The 14377-nt window shown below is 51.2% G+C and overlaps 1 protein-coding gene across 16 annotated transcripts in view; it reads right to left on the minus strand.

The window, feature by feature from the left end:
* Nucleotides 1-14377, minus strand: part of TSPOAP1 (TSPO associated protein 1) — a 231462-nt gene that overhangs the window by 202872 nt on the left and 14213 nt on the right. For 15 of the 16 annotated variants that reach the window (XR_006286347.1, XR_006286348.1, XR_006286349.1 and 12 more), the window contains exons 2-3: nt 8387-8494; nt 5063-5191 (exon numbers count right to left, since the gene is read on the minus strand). Coding sequence is in view for 13 of the 16 variants with exons in the window: in XM_043531294.1 (XP_043387229.1) it covers nt 5063-5191; nt 8387-8494 (237 nt within the window). In the remaining 3 variants the exon portion in view is untranslated. The remainder of the gene's footprint in view (nt 1-5062; nt 5192-8386; nt 8495-14377) is intronic. The other variant, XM_037880544.2, reaches the window with a different exon arrangement.

The raw sequence follows: 14377 nt of genomic DNA on the forward strand, positions 1-14377 counted from the left end.
TATTCATTTAACAGGAAAGAGCAACACAAAAGCTTCAATTAGCTGCTCCCCCAGAAGCTTTCCACCCCTGTTTTTCCCCTTTAGCCCCAAAGCCGGCTTCCTGGCCTGGCAGCTTGGTGGGCACTCAGCTAGATCCCCATCTTCCCCTCCACTACACCAGTCCCTAGTGGCTCCCCAGGAGGCCCAACACCCAGTTCATTCCTCTGGAGCACTTTCTCTCCAGGCCTGTTCCTCTCTCCGGGAGCCTCTGCTCTCGAGGGAAACACCACTGGGAGTAGCTTCCTGCCCAGCCCCCTGCGGAGTCTCTCCCTCCGCACCTTCCTCTTTTCTGGGCTTCCTGACTGAGCCGCCACAAACCTGTGTTAGGCCCAGGTGCCCCTTACCAGGTGCAGGTGCTGGAGGAACCAACTCGGGGCAGAGCTCTTCTCAACCTGCTGCTCACAAACTGGGGAGAATTAGTAGGGGAAGCGAAAGTGGATGGGAACCGGGGAGGCAGTGACCATGAGATGGTCGAGTTCAGGATCCTGACACAGGGAAGAAAGGAGAACAGCAGAATACGGACCCTGGACTTCAGATAAGCAGACTTTGACTCCCTCAGGGAACTGATGGGCAGGATCCCCTGGGAGAATAACATGAGGGGGAAAGAAGTCCAGGAGAGCTGGCTGTATTTTAAAGAATCCTTATTGAGGTTACAGGGACAAACCATCCCAATGTGTAGAAAGAATAGTAAATATGGCCTGCGACCAGCTTGGCTTAACAGTGAAATCCTTGCTGATCTTAAACACAAAAAAGGAAGATTACAAAAAGTGGAAGATTGGACAAATGACCAGGGAGGAGTATAAAAATATTGCTCGGGATGCAGGAGTGAAATCAGGAAGGCCAAATCACACTTGGAGTTGCAGCTAGCAAGAGATGTTAAGAGTAACAAGAAGGGTTTCTACAGGTATGTTAGCAACAAGAAGAAAGTCAAGGAAAGCATGGGCCCCTTACTGAATGGGGGAGGCAACCTAGTGACAGAGGATGTGGAAAAAGCTAATGTACTCAATGCTATTTTTGTCTCCGTCTTCACGAACAAGGTCAGCTCCCAGACTACTGCGCTGGGCAGTGCAGCATGGGGAGGAGGTGACCAGCCCTCTGTGGAGAAAGAAGTGGTTCGGGACTATTTAGAAAAGCTGGACGAGCACAAGTCCATGGGGCCAGATGCGCTGCATCCAAGAGTGCTAAAGGAGTTGGCGGATGTGATTGCAGAGCCATTGGCCATTATCTTTGAAAACTCATGGCGATCGGGGGAGGTCCCGGATGACTGGGAAAAGGCTAATGCGGTGCCCATCTTTAAAAATGAGAAGAAGGAGGATCCGGGGAACTACAGGCCAGTCAGCCTCACCTCAGTCCCTGGAAAAATCATGGAGCAGGTCCTCAAGGAATTAATTTTGAAGCACGTCGAGGAGAGGAAAATGATCAGGAACAGTCAGCATGGATTCACCAAGGGCAAGTCATGCCTGACTAACCTAATTGCCCTCTATGATGAGATAACTGGCTCTGTGGATGAGGGGAAAGCAATGGACGTCAATTCCTTGACTTTAGCAAAGCTTTTGATATGGTTTCCCACAGTATTCTTGCCAGAAAGTTAAAGAAGTATGGGCTGGATGGATGCACTATAAGGTGGATAGAGCGCTGGCTAGATAATCAGGCTCAACGGGTAGTGATCAATGGCTCCATGTCTAGTTGGCAGTCGGTATCAAGCAGAGTGCCCCAAGGGACGATCCTGGGGCCGGTTTTGTTTAATATCTTCATTAATGATCTGGAGGATGGTGTGGATTGCACCCTCCGCAAGTTTGCAGATGACACTAAGCTGGGAGGAGAGGTAGATACGCTGGAGGGTAGGGATAGGGTCCAGAGTAACCTAGACAAATTAGAGGATTGGGCCAAAAGAAATCTGTTGAGGTTCAACAAGGACAAGTGCAGAGTCCTGCACTTGGAATGGAAGAATCCCATTCACTGCTACAGTCCTGCTGCTAGGGACTGAGTGGCTAGGTAGCAGTTCTGCAGAAAAGGACTTAGGAGTTACAGTGGACAGGAAGCTGGATATGAGTCAACAGTGTGCCCTTGTTGCCAAGAAAGCTAATGGCATTTTGGGCTGTATAAGTAAGAGCATTGCCAGCAGATCGAGGAATGTGATCTTTCCCCTCTATTCAGCATTCGTGAGGCCTCATCTGGAGTATTATGTCCAGTTTTGGGCCCCACACTACAAGAACGATATGGAAAAATTGGAAAGAGTCCAACAAAAATGATTAGGGGACTGGAGCACATGACTTATGAGGAGAGGCTGAGGGAACTGGGATTATTTAGTCTGCAAAAGAGAAGAATGAGGAAGGATTTGATAGCTGCTTTCAACTACCTGAAAGGGGGTTCCAAAGAGGATGGATCTAGACTGTTCTCAGTGGTGCCAGATGACAGAACAAGGAGAAATGGTCTAAAGTTGCAGTGGGGGAGGTTTATGCATTTAGGGATTAATAACAAGAATTTTAGTAATAAGCTGGGGACGCATCAATTAGAAGTAACAGAGGAGGAGAAGGACCTTGGAGTATTGGTTGATCATAGGATGACTATGAGCCGCCAATGTGATATGGCCGTCAAAAAAGCTAATGCGGTCTTGGGATGCATCAGGCGAGGTATTTCCAGTAGAGATAAGGAGGTTTTAGTACCCTTATACAAGGCACTGGTGAGACCTCACCTGGAATACTGTGTGCAATTCTGGTCTCCCATGTTTAAGAAGGATGAATTCAAACTGAAACAGGTACAGAGAAGGGCTACGAGGATGATCCGAGGAATGGAAAACATGTCTTATGAAAGGAGACTCAAGGAGCTTGGCTTGTTTAGCCTAACTAAAAGAAGGCTGAGGGGAGATATGATTGTTCTCTATAAATATATCAGAGGGATAAATACCGGAGAGGGAGAGGAATTATTCAAGCTCAGTACCAATGCAGACACAAGAACAAATGGATATAAACTGGTCATTGGGAAGTTTAGACTTGAAATTAGACGAAGGTTTCTAACCATCAGAGGAGTGAAGTTCTGGAATAGCCTTCCAAGGGAAGGAGTGGGGGCAAAAGACCTATCTGGCTTTAAGATTAAACGCGATAAGTTTATAGAGGAGATGGTATGATGGGATAACATGATTTTGGCAATTAATCGATCTTTAAATATTCATGGTAAATAGGCCCAACGGCCTGTGATGGGATGTTAGATGGGGTGGGATCTGAGTTACTACAGAAAATTCTTTCCTGGGTATCTGGCTGGTGAATCTTGCCCATATGCTCAGGGTTTAGCTGATCGCCATATTTGGGGTCGGGAAGGAATTTTCCTCCAGGGCAGATTGGCAGAGGCCCTGGAGGTTTTTCGCCTTCCTCTGTAGCATGGGGCATGGGTCACTTGCTGGAGGATTCTCTGCTCCTTGAAGTCTTTAAACCATGATTTGAGGACTTCAATAGCTCAGACAGAGGTGAGAGGTTTTTCGCAGGAGTGGGTGGGTGAGATTCTGTGGCCTGCATTGTGCAGGAGGTCAGACTAGATGATCATAATGGTCCCTTCTGACCTTAATATCTATGAATCTATGAAAAGCACTGGAATGGGTTACCTAGGGAGGTGGTGGAATCTCCTTTCTTAGAGGTTTTTAAGGCCCAGCTTGACAAAGCCCTGGCTGGGATGATTTAGTTGGGGATTGGTCCTGCTTTGAGCAGGGGGTTGGACTAGATGACCTCCTGAGGTCCATTGCAACCCTGATATTCTATTATTCTAATGAACTGCTGCCCAGCTACCTAGGCAATTAACTAGCCACCAGCAGGGGAGCTAGAACTAGGGGTCCTGGGGTTGCGGCAGCACCCCCTGGCTTGAAGTGGTTCCATCGCATACAGGGTTTGCAGCTTGGTTCAGTGGCTCCCAGCACCCCTGCTATACACATTGTTCCAGTGCCTCTGTCCACAGGTGGAGCTGGGTTGGCTCCTTCTCCTTAACAGAATTTGTCACAGGAAGACTAGGTGCCTCATACTCTCTGGGACCTGCCCCTGGGACAGCGAGTTTCTTCCTACCCCTGTCAGACAGGCTGGCTGATGCCCTGAAGCAGAAGGGCTGGTCTCGCTCTGATCTCTCTCCTCTCCTCCCACATCACTGGGGATCTTCTATTACCCACAGAAATGGCCTGTTCATCTTTTTAATCCTCCTAAGGAAGGAGGGAACAAATCCGAGTTACAGCAGCAGTTGAACCTTCAGAAGGTGAGTGCCCATTTCCAATTATCTCTTCCTAACACTGTGTCTGGCACTTACATAGCCCAGTGATTGGTGCCCCAAAGTAACTGAACAGGCAGGCAGTTGTGACAGTGCATGTGGGAATGAAGGGCAACGCCCACACACCATGGAAACCTCGCCCACCTGCATCCACCATGACCTCACTTCCCCTCTCATTTCCCATGCTGATTTCCCTCTCCAGCAGCACGTGCTCCATCTCCCCCGGCACACTGAGGACATGCACACTGCAGACAACCCACTGAAACCAGCCAGCCAGTGGTTACAATTACCACCAGTTCCCACACCCCACTATGCCATGGCCACACTGCAGTTATCACCAATGTGATAGGGAAGACACTCGGAGGGACACTCTGGTAGATGCTGGTATGTTAATGGGGATGGGTGTAGAGCTGAGTTACCCAATACAGCAGGGCAGTTTGAGGGGAGAATGTCAGCCTGAATGGTGAATTTGCTCTCTTTTGCTGGGTACAGTGAGAGACAGGCTTTTGTCATTCCTGGAATTGTGTCTGTGGCACCCCAAGGCTCTCGCGGGGGGTTCCAAGGAAGCCTGCCTGGGACACATGCTGTATCTTCCTATTAGCCAAAGGTACAGGATGGCAGTATTGAAAAATAACCTGCCAACTCTGCCCCAGTTTGCATTCTCCTCCAATTACCCAATCATTGCTAGGAATAACTAGGGGCACTGAAGGCCTGCGGGGAGGGGATGGACAGGCAGTGCCATGCCACATGCTGCTGCTGCAAACGGTTAAACACTTACTACTTTGAGGTTTGCTTCCTGCAGTTTTCTTGCTCTTTCCTCCAGGCGCTTTGCGATCAGGGCCAGCTCTGCATTCTTTCTCTTCAAGTGCTTCACCTTCTCCTCAGTCTCGGGAAAGCAGCTCTTCCGCTAAGTAATGAGTGGAATGGTTAACAGCCCTTTTGCTCACCCTCTGTTCACAGCCCTACAGCCCCCCAAGCCTCCATCTCCAATCTCACCATGTCCAGACAAGGCCCCCATTATAACTACACAATCAGAGAACTAGAGCCAGCAAAGGGCCTTGGCTGCAGAAGATCCAGTCCATCCTCTGGGGCTAATGCAGGATTCTTCAATTTCTACATTTTCTAGCATTTTGTCTGCTCAAGTTTTACAGATCCCGGGTACTGAGGCTTCAACCCCATTTCCCTGAGACTCTTCCACAGCTTCCTATGCCTCACTGTCAGTTTATTTTTCCTGATATTCATTCTAAATATTGCCCCTTTCTTAATTTCATCCCATTGACTTCCAGTTAAGCCCCTGGATGCCACCCTACACAGTTCTCCTTCTGCTGTGCTTACATCCTTTGGCCATTTGCAGGCTCTTATACTGTTCCCCGAAGCATCCCTTAGCCAAGCCAGGATTTAGCACTTTCAGCTCCTCTCAAATAGAAATCCCTCCATTCTCCTTAACCATTTGTTTTTTCTCCTCTGAGATCCCTGCAGTTTATCTGCAGTTTTCCAACCATATGGTGCCGACTGCAAGCTTCCAACACCACACCCTTGATTTGCGCCATATAGCTTCTTCAAAAGCTGCCCCCAAATCACACTTGGCTCTTTTGCTGCCACAGCACATGGATCTCTCATGTGCATCTACCTCTCCCCGCAGTCTCTCTAGAGATCACTGCTTTCCCAACACTCCATCCCAATCAGTCTCTGTGTTTCAAATGATTTGTCTCCACGTGTGTTAATTCCATTTTTCCAAATTGTATCTCATTTTATTTTCTTCCCATGTTTTTATTCTCTCTAAATCCTTTTTTATTATTTATCTGTCCTCACTGATAAACTGCAACTGCTCCCAATGTAATGTCATCTGGCAACATCATTCACAGGCTGTTTACTCCTCTTTTAGAAAGCCTTAAGTAAGATGAGCCCTAAAACCAACTCCTGCCATGCCCCAGCTGGATGCTCCCCAGCATATCTGCTATTTTCATGACCCTTTCTTTACCCTTTCGATCAGTGACGAGATCAGAGTTAATGTTGAGAGTAAGATCTCAGGAGACCTGGTTTGATAAATGCTTTACTAAAGCACACATGCATGGCATTAGAGGGGAGCAGTAGTACACCATCGTTGGGTTTGGCCAGCTTCTTTATTTGGTGGGGTGCTAAAGCGATCCCAAATCTGTGTATTTTGAAAGATATGATTAATTTTAAATCCTTAATGCAAATATCAAAGGGGTTGATTTTTAAGGGCTTTTTGAAGGAAAAAAAACAACCCGGGCTTAGGTGTCATTGTCCCAAACCCATCATTTTGGATTGTTTGCGCTTTCTTCAGATCTTTGTAAAAATACAATAAAGCAGCATAAGGGATTAAATTAATGTCCGCAAATGTTTAGTACATGTTGTTTGGACCAATGTAAACCTTTCAGCTCATTGCAGGCCACTCCTCTGAAGGTTTGTAAAGGTTTTTTTTTTTTGACTGTTGATGGTGGACACATTAACAATGCTCCAGGCGTAAGAGTTACAAGGTCGCCCTTGTCTACACTACAATGTTCTGCCGGCAAAAGTTACGCCACTTTAATTAAAGAGCTGTTGCATGTCCACACTAGCTCCTTGTGTTGGCAGGGTGCATCCACACTAGCAGCTCTTGCAGCCACACAGAGAGCACTGCTCTGTGGGTAGCGATCCCACTGTGCAAGTGGCCGCAAGGTGCTTTGGGAAGGGTTTGCAGTGCCTCATGGGGCAGGTACAGCCTCACATGATGCAGGTTTCTCAGTCCCATGGTTCCAGGGGCATCCTAGTAGAGTGCCAGCCACTTTTTCAACTGAAGTGTGCGGGGAGAGGGGAGGAGAGTGGTGTGTCTGGGGCGGGGGAGACAGCAAGGCTGACCGACCTCTCCTGAGGCAGGGGGAGAGGGACACACACACCCACACGTCAGCCCCCAGCTCTGCTCGGCACAGCCGTCTCTCCCGAAGCAACCCACTCTGCCTGCCTGCCTGTGGTTCTGTGATTCCCACTGAGCTCTCCACAGCCTCCTCAGCTGCGGGGAGCAGCATCCTGAGCAGCTCTGTGAGCTCTCCATGCTGAGGGGTGTCAAACCAATGCAGCAGTCCCTGTCCCCACCATGCTCCCCGCAGCAGCAGTCTGCCTTCCCCTGCGTTCCAATGATTTGCTCTTTGTTCCCCCAAGGAGCAGCAGGCTCAGCTGTCAGATACTTCCCCGATCTTTGAAAGAGGAGGGACACATGCCTGCAGGGCAGTAGAGATCAAAACAGTGAGCAGAGCGGTCATGGCAGGCATTGTGGGATACTGGTGGAAGCCAGTTATGTCAACAAGTCAAATAGCAGCATCTACAAACTTTGCTGCAAAAAGCTTTACGCCTCTCGTTGGGGTGGTTTTATTTTGTTGGCTAAACAGCCCTCTTGTGACTGGACCACTTACAAAGGTTTATGGGTCTACTATTGCGGCAGGCTTAGCGGCTCTGCTCTTCAGCTTGAGCATTCGCGCTGCTGATCTTAGAACCTGAGGTCTTGGTTTCAGTCCTTGCAGGTGATCCCAAAGTCTTGTTATAAATGGTGCCCAGAGAGGGATTTGAACTGCTGTGGTTCTTGGAAGCTTTGGGATGAGCTTCCCTAGCCAGGAGCAATGGAGAACTAACACAGTGTGGCTCTTTGTCATGCTCAGTAGTTAAACCACTTAAATAACTTTCTTGTGGAACTTCTCCTGCCAGTGAGCGAGAGAGTGATGAGCATGTGAAGACGGGTTACAGTGAAGTTGTAGGGCTCCTGTGGCACTAATGCAGGCCCAGGATGCTGGGTTTGATGTGGTCGTAGACTTGCTTTTGGATCTGATCGGGCGGGAGCCTGGCTCAGGGAGCCGCTGCCTTGCTGTTACTCTTAAGCTGTGTCAGCAAACAAATCAACATGGACTCTTCCCAACAGCTGCTTCCTCCCCGCCCCAGTGCTGTCAGCCTGGGATTGGGTCTCTGATTGTCAGTGGGCCTGACAGGCTCCTGGGGAGGTTCACAAGAGCCATGCATCCCTTGGCCCTGCACAGCGTCCTCCCGCTCATGCTCCTTCGCGCTCCCAAGCCAGCACAGACTCCACCCAAGGCCCCTCTCCCGTGCTCACCAGCAGGCAGTTTTCCTCCTTCAGGCTGGCACAGCAGTGCTGTGACTCCTCCAGCGCCCTCAGGAGCTTCGCATTCTGCTGCACCAGGTAGCCTTGATCAGCACAACACTATGGAGGAAGGGAAGGGAGAGACAAGCTAGGACATCACTGCCACTTTGCAATGAGCTCAGATGCACACCTGCCCACCCCGACTGTCCTGCACTAGCCAGCCGCACATCGTAGGAATTCCTCCTAAGGGCTGAAGAATAGCATGATGGGTGTGGGCAGGAAGGATGGGGGGAACCGGGAGGCTGCAGGGCAGTGGTCCCTAAACTTTTTACCTCACGCCCTCCCTTACTCCTGTCCGTGCCCCTCCCCCGCCGGAGCTGAGGCCGGGAGTGCGGGATGCGGAAAAGAGTTAGGGGGCCAAGGCGAGGCTGGGACCACAGCGGGGGGTGGGGGTGGGGCAAGGAGTGGAGCTGAGGCCAAGGCCAGCAGCCAGGGCCCTCGGCACAGGGCCAACACCTGGGGCCAGGGCCAAGAGCAGCACTGGGTGACGCACACTCCCTCCCTGCCCCCGAATGTTCCTCCCATGCCCCACAGTTTGGGGACCTCTGCTGTAGGGGGAGGTGGGACGGGATGGGATGAGAGGCTGCAGGGGGAGGGGAGGCTGCAGGGGGAGTTGGGAGGGGGATGGGAGGCTGCAGAGGGAGCTGGGATGGGGGATGGGAGCTGCAGGGGGAGCTGGGACAGCATGGGAGGTTGCAGGGGGGAGCTGGGACAGGATGGGAGGATGCAGGGGGGAGCTGGGAGGGGGATGGGAGGCTGCAGGGGGAGCTGGGACAGGATGGGAGGCTGCAGGGGGAGCTGGGTGGGGGATGGGAGGCTGCAGGGGGAGCTGGGATGAAGACAAGGAGGGAGTTTGCGGGGGTGGGTGATGTGATTGCAAGAGGCAGGTTTAAGGAGTAGCTGGGATTCAGTAAGTCACAGGCTCCAGGTCCTTCTGGAGACCAAGCTCAGCAGCAGAAATAGCTCCCGGCCCTTGACAGCTTCTGGCCTAGTATTACCTCCTGCACCAGCCCCACTTTGCCTCTTGGCAGGAAATGCACTGGCCTGGAAGTCTCATTCTCCTGCTAACAGATCTGTCCCCACAGCTCGGGTTTCGGTCGGGAGGTCGGGCAGCTGTCTAGCAAGCAGCACCCTGTCATTATTGTGAAGCTCCTCTGGAACTCTGCACACACTTGCCTTTCATTACAAACACAACTACTACTAGTGGGCAAGGATATAGATGTTATAGATTTTTAAGGGACTGTTGTGATCTTTTAGTCTGTCCTCCTGGATAACACAGCGCCAAGAACCTCACCCGCAATCTCTCCATCAAACCCAGCCCTTGTGTTTGAGCTCTAGCTTATCTTTTAGAAAGACACCTGTCCTGATTTAAAGACTTCACGTGCTGGAGAATCCCTAGGTGAGCTCAGACCTGCAGAGAAGCAGACCTCAGGAGGATTCACATATGACTTGAGACAGGCGCATCGGAACAGGGGGGTCTAGCCCATCCACTTTTTGCCACAGGACCCCACCCCCTGCTCCTCCTCTTCCCCCCCGGGGCCTAGCCAGGGAGCCCAGGCAGTTGAGGTCCATGCCAACTCCCCACAGCTGCCCGCACAGCTCTTCTTACTCTGACCCATGTCCGGTTCAGGGGAGGGGCCTCGGAGCCACAGCCAACCATGGTAAGAGCCGCACGGGCAGCTGTGGGGAGCCTGAGTCCCTCCACCTGGCCTGGGTGGGGAACCCGGGGACAAGGACATGGGCAGGGGGCTGCTTTCAGGTCCCCCTCCCCAGGTGTGGGGGAGAGCTCCCCAGCCCCACTCTGGCTTCTGGCTTGGCTGGTGGCGGGCCTCGGGGGGGGGCCCTGGCCCCCCCACTTTTGGGAAGGCTCTGCCGCCCCTGACTTGAGAACAGAGGAACAGCTCAGCCAGTCTGAGCTGAGCGCACTTTGGGCAGCACCCGTACCGCCCTCTGACTTCCTAGCAGCCCAGCAGAGTCCTCAGCTCCACAACAAGCTCCTTCTCCCTTCCACCATGTAACCCAGCCAACGTCCACACAGCCTGATCCCCACCCCTGAATTCTGTCAGGGCAGCTTAGAGCCACCCCCAGGAGCAGCGATCTGCCAGGCAGACGGAGGGAAGGGTATACATTCCGTGTGACCCACAGATGGGCATGGGGCTCTGGTGGGGGCTGCTGGACACGGACTCTAGTGGGAGATCAGTGACTCCTGGGGGAGCAGAGTCCTGGCATGGGGAGCATGGAGGATAAGAACATGGGGGAGTAATGATCCAGGGTGGTGGGATGGCATGTCCTCCTGACCCCAACAGCAGCTCGGTGCCCAGTTGGGCTAAGCAGAGGTTTCTATGAAAACGGTATGGGCAGATCCTCAGTGGGTGTCAATTGGCACTGCTCCTTTAACTTCAGCGGAGCGGCTTGACCCCAGCTGCCAATGTGACCTTTAAACGTCTCACTCCCACAGGAATCTGCCTGGGGCTATTGAGGGGGGGCGAGATGCAGTCTTAATGGATGGGAAGCAGAGCAGAGATGCTGTTGTTGGGGGCGGGCAGAGGGGGGGATTGATAAGAATGGGAGAGGCTGTGTCTCGGGCCCAGCAAGGCTGCGGTGTTCTAAATCCTTTGTTTATTGAACAGCTCCGTGTGTTTGGGGCCTGTGATTCCCTTCAGACTCTCCCCTGCCTGGCAGTCTCTGAGATGCCACTGAAGATGGTGTTAACTCTTGTGGCTGGGGAAAAGTGACAGTTGGTTTAGCTTGCTGTGGGTGATGTCTGATCCCTTCAAATCAAAACAAGACTAAATGCACACGAAATGGGGAGCGGGGAGAAAATGCTAGGCAGAAAATGCATCTCCTGTCTTTCTGTTACTCTTCTGCTTGCCGCCTCACTGCTGGGAAACGACAGTCCCAGCTCACGGGCTCATTGAGAGAGCGGGCAAAGGCTTTACTTCAGCTCGGCTTCCTGGCCCCAGCCCCTGGTCATGTTGCAAAAGGTGCATGTGTCTGTGGCATGCAGCGGGGGTGAGCCCCTTGCTCGGTCTGTAGCTGGAGGATTCTTGAAGAAGAGAAGGAATATGTAGGAATTATTTTCAAAATGTAACTTGAATTTTGTCATGTCAAAAACGACAGCAGATCTGTTTATAGATATGGATATAGATAACCCTGTGGTTCTGACTTCCTGCTACTAAGCAGCCAGCCACAGGCATGCCACAGACAGCAGTGTCCTGAAAATGATGTATGAGCACGCAAGCTGTCACCATGTCAGCGTCAAGCTTCGACTGGCTACTCACCACAACAAGCCACAGGCCCCGTGAAAATCTGCCCAAAAGCTTTTACCAGCAGCACCTAGGAACTCGGAGGCAGTTCTGTTTGTTGCTTGGAATACTGTGTTGCTGTTGTTACAAATCTAGCACCCTGCCAGTCCATGTCTGGGCTTTGTAGGTAATAAGCAGGGGAGTCACAATGGAATGTTCCTCAGTTACTGGAGAATCAGTTAAAAAATGTACCAGTATGGCCAGAGTTCCAAGTGTTCAAAAATCATGAGACAGCCCTGAAAGCCAAGAGGCAGCTTCAAATCACGAGTTTTTAAATCTAATACATCTGTGGCTTTATTTGCCTTCCAGAGAGAAGTCGGGGTGGGGCTTCCATCCTCTGCCAGCAGATGTGGACCAACTAGCTCTGCTCTCTGTGGCCACGCTGCCTATATTATCAATTAATGTGGAGGGTTGCCAAGGTGGTCAGTTGCTCAGAACTAGCTGTCTCCCCACATTGCTCTGGCTAGGAAAGGGAAACAATGCCTCAGGGTGGCTGTAGAAGGAGTCAGGGCTTAGAAGAAATCGTGCCTTCCTCCAGATGATCTAGAAAGGTGTGCATGGAATGAAATGTTGCAAACCCTCCCCCCCACAAACACACACCTACACACACCAGCTCTCGCCTCTCCTTGGTCTCCTGGTACGCACACACACCCCTTGGTTGTTACCAGCCATATCCTCAAGCGACGCCTCACTGGGAGCAGATCCCTTGATCCAGACCTTTTTGACCAAGGTGGGAGTTTAGGTTCCAGAAACCCTTTACCCTTTAGTTCTCTCCCTAGAGGTTGCCATCAGAGACACACTCAGTGAAAATCCCACACAAAACAGTAGATCTCTTAGTAAAATAAGATTTTTTAAAAATAGAGAAAAGGGAGTGAAAACCAAAGCTGTGATTGATTTAACATGTCCCACTGAACACCTCACAGTAGCTCAATGAGAGACGGCATTCTTGTAGCTTATCAAAAGGAAAAGGGAAAGGCGAAGTTTCCGCATGTCTAGAGAGCAAGACTAGTCTCTCGTCCCTCCCTTCTAGTCTCTGCATCCTGTTGTCATGTCCAGGGAGAGAGAAATGATTCATCCCTCTCCACCTGCTTATCAAAGCCTCTGTCTTTGGGTTCATTACTGTGCCCTACTTGGGTCACCTTTCCCCACAACCTGCGTAAAACCATTCAAGGGAAGGCACTCCCATGCCTCCCACACCAGGAGCAATAGGTATTGGGTCACTCCAAGTCTTGGCCCAATCATCAGAACAATTGTTTCCTGATGGCTTCCCCATCTGGCTGCACAGAGGTGTTGGTTTGTAACTCCAGCTGGATTTTTTCCTAAACACGAAACCCATCTCACTTAGTTATAAAATAGAAATGATGAATGAGGCCCTGGCCCATGAAGCAAGGGCTCTTGATTCTGCACTGCAGGTCTTGGGCAGGACAGCGTGCTCTGCTGCTACCCAACTAATGGCCAAATATGGCAAAACGTCTTCATTTCTTCATTTCCCCCCTTTTAAAATATGTAGGAAATTCCACTGAAAAAGGCCTCAACATTAAAAGACAACTGAGTGCAAAGGGAAGCACTCAGAGTCTGGCAATGGTGACATTAAGGTACCTTCACAGTCTTAACTGTTCCCCTGCAGCCAGCCTGGCCTACTGTCTGATGTGGATGGGACAGTCCAGTACTTTCAGCCTATAGCCTGGGTCTCCTAGTCTCTAAGTAACTAGGACTAAGCATGTGTTCTTGTTTCTTCCCACAGTGCCATGACTACTAGGAGCTGCTGCTGTGGAAACCAGTGTTTCTCCCTGATGTTCTTCTCTGCTCCCTTGGCCTCTTCCCCTCTGTCTCTCTTCAGAATGACTCTCCGTAGATCCAGAAGCTGACACCACCCTACCTGCCCTCCCCCTTTGGAACTGGGAGCAATTTCAATGCCTCAGAGAAGCAGGTGAGGGGAGAGAGGAAGAGAAGATTCCAGGCAGCAAGTTCCTGGAAGAGGGAAACCTCAGGAAGGAGATCTGACACACAAGGAAGCCAGAGAGACACTTCAAGTCCCACCACTTGCCTTAATCATCGCTTTCTACCTGGTGCTCAGGATTCAAGTGCAAAGAGTGTCACGGACAGGAGCTGTTACTGGGCTGGAGACAATGCTTAATTCATGCCAGCATTGAGCCCCGGCACCTCTAGGCTTGGCAGTTCCTAGCCCTGGCACCTCTGGGCCTGGCAGTTCATGGCCCTGGCACCTCTGGGCCTGGCAGTTCATGGCCCTGGCACCTCTGGGCTTGGCAGTTCCTAGCCCTGGCACCTCTGGGCTTGGCAGTTCATGGCCCTGGCACCTCTGGGCCTGGCAGTTCCTAGCCCTGGCACCTCTGGGCTTGCTGCATCCGTTATGAACGTAACAAAAAAATGGTTTGAGCCCAAGCACCTAATAGCTTGATCTCCGGCACCTCTTTCATTACAAATTAAGCACTGGCTGGAGGCAGACGGCCCGGATGCAGGTTGGGCAGCTCCCTCACTTTTCTTTGATCAAGATTTCTCTGGGGCTAGGCCTCTGTATTTTGTTGGTGTTGGTGCTTGCTCACTTGGCAACGCTACCAGTAACCAGCAGCTCCTCAAAGCAGGAATACAGATTCTGGATTCTGGATCAAGGCTGGGC

The sequence above is a fragment of the Chelonia mydas genome, chromosome 17 (assembly GCF_015237465.2).
Source record: "Chelonia mydas isolate rCheMyd1 chromosome 17, rCheMyd1.pri.v2, whole genome shotgun sequence".
Classification (NCBI taxonomy): Eukaryota; Metazoa; Chordata; order Testudines; family Cheloniidae; genus Chelonia; species Chelonia mydas.